General features: G+C 44.2%; 1 protein-coding gene across 1 annotated transcript in view; it reads left to right on the top strand.

Annotated features, from left to right (window-relative positions):
* The window catches only part of LOC124777256 (ribonuclease Z, mitochondrial), a 145,262-nt gene extending 131,641 nt beyond the window's left edge, over positions 1–13,621 (top strand). The window contains exon 11 of the mRNA XM_047252583.1: positions 13,412–13,621. Within this exon, the coding sequence (XP_047108539.1) occupies positions 13,412–13,561 (150 nt within the window). The 3' untranslated portion in view covers positions 13,562–13,621. The remainder of the gene's footprint in view (positions 1–13,411) is intronic.
* The last annotated feature ends 691 nt before the right edge of the window (positions 13,622–14,312 follow it).

Genomic DNA, 14,312 nt, shown 5'->3' with positions numbered 1-14,312 from the left:
AGCAGTGGCAGAACACAGGCTCAACAAGGGAGATGTGTTTGAGTTTGAGAAAACAAAAATTCTGTGCTGAGCTAGTGACTTTTTTCAAGGAATCGCTTGAGATAAGACTCCATGACAATCTTATCACCATGGGACGAGAACTACCAGCAAAATGAGCATGGAACCCAGCACTAACAGCTGTATGCCAAGAACATAAACAGTAGTTGACACTTTGCAAGTCTGGGCCAGACTGAATTCATCGAGACTCGAATGGTGGCCTCGACGTTTCACCAGAAGTTGAGAATGACACACATCGCAATCTTAACTCTTTGCCAAAAGATGATGAAAGTGACACTCATCGAAATGTTGCAGGATTTTGATGCAGCCACCCAAATTGAAGGCCAAGGAGATTTTGTCAGCAGTATATTCACATACTTCCTCTTGATGTTGTCTTCATTCCTGATTGTCGATCTTGCCAGTATTTGTTCATTCCTTCATTGTGCTCTTTTCTTCTTTCATTCACTGTACTCCTTTCTTCTTTCATTCGATGTGTTGTTTTCTTCTTTCATCAGTCCATAAAGTGATGCACTTTCTGACCTTTTGCTGAAGTTCATAATCTTATTTCGAAAAGATGGCATTCCTAGAATTTTTGCTTTTGTGATGTTGATTGCTGCTAAGTCCTTTTCTACTTCCCTGAACCAACTGATTTGGTGGAATTACATTTTCCTGGAGACATCTGGAGTCCCAGGTAAGGATAGAAGTTGAAGTAATGAATAAAAATTTGTGCCACAGTTGGGACTTGAACACAGGTCTTCTGCTTATTAGGAAGATGTGCCAACCACTACACGACAGTGACATAGTAGCTACCATAGCTGTGTCGACTAGCCTAGTCCAATGCCCTCACTAACATAAACTTCAGTTCACATCTTCAGTCCTTTTTCCCATTCTTAAATTGTTGGAATTGCTAAGGCTGAGGGTGTGGGAAGGTCATGGATCGGGTAGTCCATGCAGCTGTAGTAGCCACGGTGCTACTGGAGTGTAGTGATTACCACATCTGTGTAGTAAGCAGGAGATCCATGTTCAAGTCTTGGTCGTGGCACAAATTTTAATTCATTGCTTCAGCTTATATTCCCATTGGGATTTTTGTCAAAATGCTCAAATATTTTTCTAGTCAGTCTTTCGGGGTTCATTTGAACCAAGTGACCATAAAACAAAATTCTCATTTCCCTTGAGTATCAGATAGTTTTTCTGTTTGGATGTAGATTTCTCCCTTACTTTTTCTGATCTGTGTACTCCTTTTGTACACGTAATATTTTCAGTAGTACCTCTAGTACCTCGCTTTCCTTTTTCTCCAACTCTTCAGTTGCTCTTTTTTTTTTTTTTTAATTAAAAAAACATTGTGCTGCATAAAGGGACTCTGGTTTTATGACAGTGCTGTGGCGTTGTCTTTTACTGAGAGTGATTTTTTGTGGTAAATTTCCTACATTAATTGATAAGCCATTTCCATTTTCGGAGCTCTATTATTGTTTGTTTCTTTATGTAGACCATTTGGCTGTATTATTTCCCCTATGCACTTAAATTTATTCACTCAGTCGAGTCCGCTGTATCTTAGGAAGTTTCGAGCATTTTTAATTTTCATTATGAATTCTGTTTTGTCAACAACAAAAAATACAGTCTTTCCAGCTGCATCTTTTTCTTTGATATGCTCAGTTGCTGTACGAGTGTTTTTGGATAATGTTACAAAGTCATCAGCAAAAGCTAGAAGGTTCAGTTTGAGATTATACGAGGGCTATCCAAAAAGTACGTTACGTTTTGGAATTAAAAATAAATAAAGTATTGGAAATTTTTTCTATTATATACAGATGAAAGCCACACTTAATTACTACTTTTCTACATAGTTGCCATTTAAATTAAGGCACTTATTGTAGCGATGGACGAGCTTGGAAATTCCTTCGTCGTAAAATTCGGCCGCCTGTGCTTTCAACCACATGGTTAATCAGTAACCCGATAGAAATACGATTTTTGTGGATTTCCTGGAAAGAGGCACTACAATAAACTCTCAAAGGCATTGCCAAACTCTGCACAACCTCAGAAGAGCAATACAAAACAAGCGCAGGGGAAAGTTGGGCTCAAAGATCTTGCTGATTCACAACAACACCCGGGCCCACATGGCTAATGCCACTCGTGAAGTTCTCGAATCTTTTAAGTGGGAGTTGTTTCCTCATCCGCCGTACAGTCCCGACCTGGCACTGAGCGACTTCCACTTATTCCCAGCAATGAAGAAGCGGTTGACTATGCACCGTTTTGATGACGACGCACAGCTTCAAGAAGAGGTAACCATGTGGTTGAAGGCGCAGGCGGCCAAATTTTACGATGAAGGAATTTCCAAGCTCGTCCATCGCTAATAAGTGCCTTAATTTAAATGGCAACTATGTAGAAAAGTAGTATTGGAATGTGGCTTTCATCTGTATATAATTTAAAAAATTTCCAGTACTTTATTTATTTTTAATTCCAAAACGTAATGTACTTTGTGGATAGCCCTCGTAGTTTTTACATCTCAGTCTCATTTTTGGGATACCTGTTTCTTGAAGTAGAGGATTCTATTCCCTTACTAACTTTTGCAAAATGCGCTTGAAGAGCAATAGGGAGAGGCCATCACCTTGTCTTACACCAGTTGTTATTTCAAACGGTTTGAAATTTCTCCACAGAAATGTGCAAACATGCCAGCGATGACATGATTGAAAAAGCTTCAAAATTTCTTGGAGGAAATTTGGGAAACAGAGAAAATTCCAGAAGACTGGAAATGCACTCCCACACATTCATTTCTTAAGAAAAGAAACATGGGAGATGTTAATAACTACTTTCATTTTATTTTGGACTTTGTTCCTGTCAATGTTTCTTTAATTATTGCCAAATGGTTCCTGTGAACAGTTTCAGATTCATATTCTGTTCTATGCGTGTCGAGCCTCTTCTAAATCCCCCTTGGCATTTATGGAACTGAAGGTTTAATTTCTCCTCGAAGTGATTTTGAAGGGGTTTGCTTAGGACTTTGTGCATAACAGCCACTAAAGAGATTCTCTACAGTTATTAACATCTCCCTTGTGTCCATTCTTGGGCAATGAATGTGTGAGAGTGCATTTCCAGTCTTCTGGAATTTTCTCTGTTTCCCAAATTTCCTTGAAGAAATTTTGAAATTCTTTCAATCGTGTCATTGCTGACATTTTTCCACATTGCTGCAACAACTGGATCCTCTCCAGAAGCCTTGTTATTTTGGATTCTTTTCTTGTATCCTCAATTTCAATTTATCTGGTGGTTTTGAATTTGGGAAAAGAATTTCAGGTTCTACTCTATCAAAAGATGTTAACTGGTTTCTCATGGTTGATGAGCTTTTTACAGCTTTATTTATTGTTAATAGCTTCTTTATTGTTTTCTCTTTTAAAATATGCTCTTTGCAGTAGACACATCATTAAGTTATCTTTGTAAGTTTAATAAAAATTTCTTGTGTTCTTTGTTCTGGAGACCACCTTCAGTTAAAGACTTCTCAAGATTTCTATTAGCAGATCTCAGAATTTTTGCCTGTTCTTTCGTTTATGAATTCCAAATAATTAACTTCTCACCTATAGGTGACTGATGTGTGGCACATAGAGATATGCAACAGAAAACTATTTATTCTAGCTTTTGAGCTCTTGCTCTTTCTCTAGTAGAAGTTAGTTACACACACACACACACACACACACACACACACACACATATTCGATAACACACATGCCTGTGGACATGGCAGAACCAATTGTTGAAGGTGAGGACAGGTTTGGAATACACTCAAGGCAAGGAGGAGCACCCCGCTGCGGGTTCGGGGGTAAGAATAGGCCCTGGTATTCCTGCCTGTCGTAAGAGGCGACTAAAAGGAGTCTCAAATGTTTCGGCCTTTATGTGATGGTCCCCTGTTGGGGTTTGACCTCCATATCTCTCAATTCTTCCGAAGAGTGAGCCGATTGGGGAAGGGCGCCTTACTTGGTGCATTATGTCCATCGTGCGTTGAGACCTTTTGCCAGCTTATTCATCGTTGCATTGCAGTACTGCCCACTCTCCATCTCTTGGGCATGGATACATTTCTGTGTGCACTTTCCGCCATGCAATGTGCAGTGCCACTTTCTGCATAGATGACGACCATGGACTACTTGTCACCTAATATCCAGCACGGTAGCCAGTCCATTGTGGTGGGGCCGCCATGTACCCTGTTAGTCGTAGCCCCCTGACAACACAGGGATCGCTCTGCTGATGCCTGCACCGTTAACTCCCCACGTATGCCAAGGAGTAGATGCCTATGTGCCTGGGGCATCGGGACTTCCAGCAATGGCCATCCTGCCAGGTGGTCCTTGCTGAGGCTGGGTGGCGCCTGTAGGGAGGGCCCTTGGTAGGAATGGGTGGCATCATGGTGGATGACCTGCAGTGAAGCATGGTACATCTTCTTTCACTGGTGGCCAGCCTCCAGCAGTCTCTAAGCATTCTCGGGCTCAATTTAACGCTCAGAAATACGATCCCAAAACGTTCCCCTCCCTGGCCACACCATGGCTCAGGATGGCAGTGACAGTTATTCGCCCCGGTTCCTAGTTTGTAAGAGAGCTGTGGGAAGTCTTTCAAGTCCACAAAGCCTCAGTTCTTCGTAGAGAATTTAAGAGGACAAGTTTGAGGAGGTGGAGGGCTTGTCCAAAATGCGCTCTGGGTCAGTGCTGATAAAAACGGCATCCTCTGTCCAGTCATGAAGGTTACTTGCTTGTGACAAGTTGGGGGATGTTTCCGTTACCATCACACTCCATAAGAGTTTAAATATGGTCCAGGGTATTATTTACTGTAGGGACCTTGTTTTGCAGTCTGATGACGAGCTGCGCGCCAATTTAGAGCATTAAGGTGTTCATTTCACCCGGCGCGTTTATCGGGATCCGGAGGATAATCAGATTGCTACCGGTGCCTTCATCTTGGCCTTCGAGGGTGATGCATTACCGGAGAAGGTCAAGGTGATGGTCTACCATTGCAATGTCAAGCCTTATACCCCTCTCCTGATGCGGTGCTTTAAGTGCTGGAAGTTCGGCCATATGTCTTCCCGCTGTACTTCCAGCCTCACATGTCGAGATTGTGGACACCCATCACATCCCAATACTCCATGTGCCCTGCCTCCCATCTGTGTCAACTGCGGAGAGCATCATTCACCTTGCTCGCCAGAGTGCAGGATCTTACGAAAAATCATGGAATATAAGACCCTGAACCGACTGACCTATACTGAGGCTAAGAGGAAATATGACTGACTACATCCTGTTCGAATGACATCTTCATATGCCGCTGCTACAACAGCTGTGTTAGCCCCATCCGTTCAGCGAATTCCAGTCGGATCACCGAACCATACAACACATGCGCCCTTGCCCGTAGGGGGCACTATCTCCCCTGTTGCTCCTGCGCCACCTACCTTGGGAGCAACACCCCCACCCCCACCCCCCCCCCCCCCCACCCACCCCACCCAACCCATCGGGGACGTCTGTACCCGATTCTAAGCCGGAGAAGAGTCCACCTTCTTGGGCTCCTCTTGCTCGCAAGGGGTCCCTTGGGTCCCTCCCTTCCCAGGTTTCCATAAGCGGGAAAGCTGACGCCCGACAGAGGCATAATTGCCCACAACCAGCTGGTCTTAGGGCTTCACGATCCTCCTCTGTCCTGGAGACTGGATCGGTGAAGCCCTCCCAGCCAAGTCCAAGAAAAAGACCTCTAAGACCAAGGAATGTGCGGTGGCACCCACCCCACCACAACCTTCAAGCTCTGCGTCTGAGGATGAGGTGGAGATCCTGGTGTCCACTGAGGACCTAGATCTCACCGGTCCCTCAAACACAATGGATAGCACTTGCACAGGTGGCAGCAGGTGACCCAGCGGCGTAATCTGCCTCTCCAGTCCCTTCACGCCTTTCTCTGCCATGGACAGTGTCATCCTCCAGTGGAACTGCAGCAGCTTTTTCCACCATCTTGCTGAGCTCAGGCAACTTCTCAGCCTTCACCTTTTCCTGTGAATTCCTCTTCAAGAAACTTGATTCAGGTGATGCGAATCCCTGCCCACCGTGGCTATCGGGGTTATTATAGGAACCGGGCAACTTACAAAAGGGTGTCTGGTGGCGTCTGCCTCTATGTCCTTCACTCCCTTCACAGCGAGTCTGTCCCTCTACAAACACCTTTAGAGGCTGTCGCTGTTCGGGTGTGGATGCCTCAGGCCGTTGCTGTCTGCAGTCTGTATCTTCCACTGGATGGTGAGGTCCCGCAGCATGTCCTGGTTGTGCTGATAGCCCAATTGCCACCACCTTTTCCGTTACTGGGTGACGTTGTAATGGATCTGGGAGATGTTATTTTTTTTACCGTATTTGTCGATACCGAATTGTAAATGTTTTCTTATATTTTTTGTCAGAATTTATTATAATTTGTCTTATTATATGTTAATTTACTTCTGTTTTTGAGAGTAAAAGCATATTGATTACTATTAGACAATGTATCGAAGAATAGCAAAGAGACTGATTACAAATGGAAACTTGTGAATTGTGTAGAATATCTTTGACGTTGGAGTCGTCTTTGACGATAGTCAGTCCGCAGTCGGCAACTAACTCTTGGTGTGTGTTCACGGAAGAACAATGTGAAGGTCGCAGTCATAAATAGTTTCGAATTATGTTACTATTATTTTTGTATTAACTAAAAAGAAGAAACTACATTTGAAGAAACTGTATTTGAAACACCAAAATGAAACACGTTGAACCACGTCACTTCTGCAGCTGACATAGATGCATTGTGGAATCATACTTAGACAACTGAAGCCAAGACTAATATCGCCTTGAAAACGTCTAACGGAAAAGGTACTGTCACGAAATATGGCAAATTTAAGTAAATAAAAAATAGTGACCATATTTTCAACTTGTGTCTTAGCCGGGAAGCCATATTTCAACGTCTGTGGGGTGGATCAGTGGCAACAGGCCGAGGCAGCACCATTGAGCATGTATTGGCACAACTCGACCTTTCCCTTTTAAATGATGGTGCCTTCACACATTTCAGTGTGGCACATGGCACGTACTCAGCAATCGACCTTTCGATCTGCAACCCTAGCCTCTTACCGTCTGTCCATTGGAGTGTGCACGACAGCTTGTCCGGTAGTGACCACTTTCCAATCTTTCTGTCACTGCCACAGTGTCACTCTTCTGGGCATCCCTGCAGATGGGCTATGAATAAGGCTGACTGGAACTTGTTCTCCTCCATTGCCACTATTGCGTCTCTTTCCAATGACGCCATCGATGTAGTGGTTCACTAGGCCACCACCGGCGTCATTACTGCCGCAGACTTTGCCATTCCCCGTTCTTCTGGATCCCCTCGGCGGAGGACTGTGCCTTGGTGGTCGCCTGAGATCGCTGAGGCGATTAAAGATCTCAGGCGGGCACTCCAGCGTCACAAGTGGCATCCCTCATTAGAACACCTCATTGAGTTTAAACGGCTCCGTGCGCAGGCCTGCCACATCATTCACCAACACAAGCAGGAGTGCTGAGAAAGATATGTCTCTACCATCGCAGGTTTGGGCCAAGATTAGGTGACTCTATGGCTATCGGACCCCCGTCAGTGTCCCTGCGCTTTCACTGAATGGAGCAGTCTGTACTAAATCCGACACCATTGCAAACCGCTTAGCAGAGCATTTTGCTTAGAGTTCTGCTTCCGCTCCCTGAAAGAGTGGTTGGAGTGTCAGAGCATTTCCTTCCACACACGCCACCCTGAATTGTACAATGTTCCGTTCAGTGAGTGGGAATTCCCGAGTGCCCTAGCTGCTTGCCCTGATACAGCTCCCAGACCAGAACGCACCCACTGTCAGATGCTCAAACGCCTCTCGGTGGACTGCCAGCAGCGCCTCCTAGACCTTTACAACCGTATCTGGGTTGAGGGTGAGTTCCCATCACAATGGCGGAAAAGCATCGTAATCCCCGTTCTGAAACCTCGCAAGAACTCACTGGAGGTGGACAGCTACCACCGCATTAGCCTCTCCAATGTTCTTTACAAGTTGCTCGAAAACATGGTGAGCCGGTGGTTGAGTTAGCTCCTTGAGTCTCGGAACCTCCTGGCTCCGTCCCAGGGCGGTTTTCGCCAAGGACGCTCCACCATCGACAACTTGGTGTACCTGGAGTCTGCCATTTGGTCAGCCTTTTCCTGGCGAAAACACCTCATCGCCATCTTTTTCGATCTCACGAAGGCCTTCGATACAACTTTATGGCGACACCACATTCTCGCTACTCTGCATGAGTGGGGTCTTCGGGGATCACTCCCGATTTTTATACAGAACTTTTTATCCTATCGCACTTTCTGAGTGCTGCATGAGTGGGGTCTTCGGGGATCACTCCCGATTTTTATACAGAACTTTTTATCCTATCGCACTTTCTGAGTTCGCGTTGGTGCTTCCCATAGTGCTCCCCATACACAAGAGAATAGGGTACCGCAAGGCTCTGTCCTGAGCGTCCCACTCTTTCTCATTGCCATCAATGGTCTTTCGCCCTCAGTAGGATCGTCAGTCTCTCCTCTCCTCTATGCTGATGGTTTTTGTATTTCTTTCTGCTCCTCTCCTACTTCGTAGCTGAACGCCATCTGCAGGGGGCTATACGGAAGGCGCAGTCACGGGCCCTCAACCACGGCTTCCAGTTTTTGGCCACCAAAACTTGTGTGATGCACTTCTGTCACCGCCGTACGGTGCACTCCCATCCCAAACTTTACCTTGATGACCAACTACTATACGTAGTGGAGACTTACCGCTTCCTGGGACTGGTGTTCGATGCCCACTTAAGTTGGGTTCCCCACATTCCTCAGCTTAAAGACAAGTGCTGGCGGCATCTCAATCTCCTTCAGTGCCTGAGCCACACCGACTGGGGTGCTGATCGTCATACACTACTGTGGCTGTACCAAGCAGTTGTGCAGTCCCGTGTTGATTACGGAGACGTGGTGTATGGTTCAGCCGCCCCTTCTGTACTGTATCTACTAGACCCTGTCCACCAATGTGGAGTTCGCCTCGCTACAGGAGCCTTTCAATCTAGCCCCGTGAACAGCCTCCTTGTAGAAGCGGGCGTTCCTCCATTGTGGCTCCGGCGGCAACTATTACTCATAAACTATACCGCACACATCCATAGTTCACCTTGCCACCCAAATTACCGTCTTCTTTTCCCAAACACGGCGGTCCATCTCCTGCAACGGCGGCCCAGAATTGGAAATCCCTTCGCTGTCCGTGTTCGGTCACTTCTTCATGACCTTGACACTTTCCCCCTACCACATTTCCAGCAGCCTCGTTCCCATACCCCTCCATGGTCAATACCTCGGCCACAGCTTCAACTGAACCTGTTGCTTGGCCCCAAAGGCTCAGTCCCACCTGAGGTCCTCCACCGGAATTTTCTCTTTGTTCGTAGCGAGTTTGGGGGCTCAGACATCATCTACACTGATGGCTCACTGGTCGACAGTCTTTTTGGCTTTGCTTACGCTCGCATTGACCATACAGTACAATGCTCCTTGCTGGTTGGCTGCAGCGTATTCACTACAGAGCTGGTTGCCATCTATCATGCTCTTGAACATATCCGCTCCTGCTCTGGTGAGTCCTAAGTCATTTGTAGTGACTCCTTAAGCAGCCTACAAGCCCTCGACAAGTGCTTCCCTAGGCATCCTTTGGTATTGTTAATTCAGAAGTCTCTTTATGCCCTCTACAGGAGTGGACGCTCAGTGACCTTCATTTGGACCCCAGGCTATTCATTTGGACCCCAGGCTTTGTTGGGATACCAGGCAATGAACATGTTTACCGCTTGGCCAAACAGGCCACCAGTAAACCATCTCTGGACATTGGCCTCCCGGAGACTGATTTGCGAGCAGTCTTATGCCGCAAAGTTTTCGAGATTTGGGACACTGAATGGCGCAACCTGACCACACGAAACAAACTCCGTACTATCAAGGAGACGAGGAATGTGTGGCGGTCATCCATGCGAGTCACTCACAGGGAATCAGTCGTCCTTTGTCGGCTCCGCATTGGCCACACCCACTTGACACACAGCTATTTACTGCGCCGTGAGGACCCGCCTCTATGTCGTTGTGGGTTGGCTTTGACAGTGGTCCACATTTTGTTGGCGTGTCCCCTTTTAACTGTGCTCAGGCAGAAATTTGCGCTGCCTGATACACTCCCTGCCCTTTTAACAGATGACACTGCCATGGCAGGCTTAGTTTTGCATTTTATTTGGGCAGGGGGCTTTCATCACTTAATCTGAGTGTTTGTCTTTTTTTTTGTTTTGAGTTTGGCTTAGTCCAGCTAGGAAAGAAACGTTAGCAGTAGCTTTCGACCTGGAACAAATCCTGCCCAGTCATCCACCTCCACAGCAACCAAGTGCTCACTCCCCCAACAATAGGGGAGCCAGTACTGTCCAGAGTATGTACACAACATGTAAATTCTTTGGTCTGCACTGTGCAGTCAACAGTACATGGGCTTTGGCCCTCACTCATCACTGTATATTACATAGTGCACTTGTTATACCTTGTTTGCATGTTTGTATTAGCAGTGTTTTGCAATTTGAAATAAAAATGCATGTTGTTAAATATAAAGTTTGCAAGTATGAGTAAAATAGTCGTAAGACTCCAAATCAGCATGTTTCCAAAGTCCACACATAGCAGCTGAAGGAAATCATACCTGCTGTTAGAAATCACACACCGTAATGTGGAATACTTTCAAACTTAAAATATTATCTCACACACTACAAACAGTAGGTTTAGGTCAGGTTGGAAGGTGTGTTAGAAATGGTGCACCAGAATGTGAAATACTTTCAAAATTAAAATATCAGATTGCGTGCTATAAACATAGGTCTAGTTTAGGTTGGAAGGTGATATTGTGATGGGTTCTGTGTGGATATAAGAAGTATTGTAAATACAATACGATTATGTGGTCTTCAGCGAAAAGGAATCGCTCCGGACATCAAAATTTTCAGCAGCTACACGTTAAAGTGTCTTCGTCAATTTTGTAAAATATGTTAGGACATACAGTAATTTTTACTTTAACTGAAATAAAGTTGAAAAGAAAAATATAAAATATCACAGCAGCTAAGTGGTAAACCAATAGCATAAATGTGGGCATCTGCATAATAACAAACTTTGTCACCATTGCTGTTATTGTTTAATGTTTTTCTTATGAGCCGCACTTCATGCTCACTGCGTTTCATATCCTCCAATCCATAAAAGTGTTATTCTATGCTCAGTGAGAGAAACAGAGACATGAAAAATGAGTTTACTTCCCCAGTTACAATTACAAGCTTATTAGAAGTAGGCTGTACACTGTTTAAAATGTAAATCTAAAAGAAAGCTCAAGTGCTACAGTTTCGTTTCAGCCTTCTGTCATTGCTGCCAATCTCTACGATCTACAGTGTGTGGTGCAGAGTACTCGTATATATATGAGTAGTGTATGTAGTCGCAACTTTTTCGTGTCACATTTGAACATGAAAGTCTTGAAAACATGTTATTGCAAAACCTTTGTTCTATTTCTGTGTCACATCTGTCCCACAGCACATGATGTGCACAAAAAGTATATTTTCAGCACTTCACAAAATGCTTTCACCCCTGCCTGCACTCACATCATTGAAAGACTACTCCCCCTCTCCACACATCCAGCAGGCAAGCTCATTTTATGTATATTAGTGTGGTCTGGTGGCTGCGTTGGCTGTTGGGTGATGTAACAAGTCACCAGCCAATAAGAGCTCACTAGCCAGAAATGGCCGATTTCCTTGATTATGACCAAGCATATTCTTGTTTGAATTTATAAGGTTAATGAGTGATATAGTCACTGAATATAGTACATCAGAAATACATACAATATGATGATACTGAGTTATAAATGGCATAAGAAAAGGTGGGGGCTGGGCCCCTTCGTCACATATTGGTTCGGTCTGGAACACTTAACATCGACCGCCCTATTTTTCCTTTGCTGCCACGACCACCTAGTGTTTGTATCAAAATTGTGGGTGAAGCTAAATGTTGCAAGTTATTTTGGCAATGCCAATCATAGATTATGTCAGCATTTCCTCTCTCACATCTCCCCTCTCCACAATGGCCTAAAATAACCCCTTAACTCTGCCACCACCTGCAGTGCAAACCATCTGTCTTCTGTGCCACTTACAAGTTGTTCAGTCACATCAAATGTTAATAAGAAGAAAACAGGATGAAGTCAAGCATGATGTCGAGTAAAAATGTAGAATCAAAGTAAACCTTACTAGCAAGAAACGTAAAATTGGGGAATTTTCAGCATTGATGTTAATGGGTTTTTCACAGAAGCTACGAATTTGTGACATAGAATTTCAAAAAATGTAAAATCGGAGAATGTGAAATTGAAGTTATGCTGTTTACATCAGCATCATCCAGAGCAAGATGGACTAATGTCGGCAATATATGTCTATAGTTAAGTTTTTCTGTTTGATGACCCTTCTTTGAACAGGAATGATCTGCACATTTTTCTAATGACTTGGAATGCTTCTTTGCTCCAGCAACCTGTGGTAGGCTGTTACTAGAAGAGGACCAAGTTCTCTTGCTTACTCTTCGTAATGTCATATGATATCCCATCAGGTCCAGTCTTCTTCCCTCTGTTGAACAGTTTAGTTGGATTTCTGTCCCACGGTTGCTTACTTCAATATCATATTTCATTTTAGTATTTATTTGACGATTAAAAAGTATCAGGGATTTCCACATACTTGTAGACAATACATTACATTTGTTTATGTTGAGGGTCAACTGTCAGTTTTGGAGTGGAGTTCAGAGGAATTACTGGTCAATAGATTCCTAACACACATTTCTATATAGCAACACTGCAATTATATTTTAATTTACAATAAATTCCTTCACTACACCTTCTTCTGCCATAAAACAAATTTAGAAAACAGAATTTAGTATTCGGTCTGTCTCTGTCATCCTCCATTTCAGTGCCACTATGATCATGAAATGATTGAATAGTTGGCTTTGACCTGTTTACTGACTGACCTTGACACGGCATTTACCAGTGTACTATGTATGGCTTCTTACTCTCTTGACACTTCACCCTTTATCTTCCTCTCCCCTTCTCCTCAGAACATGTGGATCTCTCTCAACCTGAAGTCGTGATGATCTTCTACTTCTTCCAAACATTACCAGATCTGTCTCCTCTTCCTCCCAGGGGAAGGAATTAACAGTTCCGAAGGGTAGGTAATAGCCTTTTCCCTACTTTTAATGTGTTCATCAGCAGTATTTAGAATAATGTCTCCTGAAGGTAATTAATGGCTAGCCACTTTGTCTCTCCAATTTTTCATTTCCTTAAGTTAATTATCCTTTTAATGATATTTTTGCTAAGTTTAAGAGGCTGCAGCTGAAGATTAACCTGTAAGTCTTTTCTCAGGTTCGACTGGGAGACTTGCCAGTGCTACCGTTGTTTTACCCTGTTCTGAAGCTGATGTTTGCTGAAGATTACGAAGAACTGGAACAGCGAGCTGTACGACGTCAACTGCGCGCTGAGCGTGCTGCTCAGCAAAAGCAGTCAGAATCATGAATGGCATGTTTGTTCATACCAGAAATAAAGCTCTAAAATCTGTTTTGTATTTATGTGAAACTTTTGTTTTCATATCTGTTGTCTTAAGAATCATATCCCCCTTAGCCAACAAACCCTGGCTCACAGACCTACTACATTTACCACGCATTCAGAAACTCCCTATCAGAACCTAAATAGACTTAAAACACAGCCATGAATCTTTCTTCAAAAAGCCTTAGTCCCACAGAATTATCAGTCCTTTCCAAAGGCTTTACCTTTCCCACCAAATTTGATCATGCTGGTCTTCTTGAAGACCTTCCCCCAGTCCCTACAGTGGATACACATTTTCACCACAAACCTTCCCAATCAGACTCAACCCAAAGCCAATGTCGAATCCTGCCTGACTCAGTTCACCCCACCATCTAATTGTGAGCTATCCCCACTGCCCCAAAATCACCTTTTATTAACATTTCGGAATTTTTCAATCTCAAACCTTGCTCTACCATCTTTCCCCAAATCACTCAACAGGGAAACCAATCTTACTTCTGCAGAAAGAACCTCATTCCACTACTTAAAATATGTTCCCAACCGTACAGTCCTACATGCCAACAAAAGCTCCACCACTGTAGTTTTATACCGCAGTGATTAGCTGGAGGAGGGACTCTGCCAGCTGTCAAATTTGTCCACCTACAAACCTTTCACAGTGACCCCATTCCAGAAATCCAACAGCATTTCCAGTCTCTCCTCAAGTCCTTAGGCACACACTAGAATC

Source organism: Schistocerca piceifrons, chromosome 2 (genome assembly GCF_021461385.2).
Source record: "Schistocerca piceifrons isolate TAMUIC-IGC-003096 chromosome 2, iqSchPice1.1, whole genome shotgun sequence".
Taxonomy (NCBI): Eukaryota; Metazoa; Arthropoda; class Insecta; order Orthoptera; family Acrididae; genus Schistocerca; species Schistocerca piceifrons.
The sequence above is the reverse complement of the archived record's forward strand: the minus strand, read 5'-3'. Positions and strand labels throughout refer to the sequence as shown.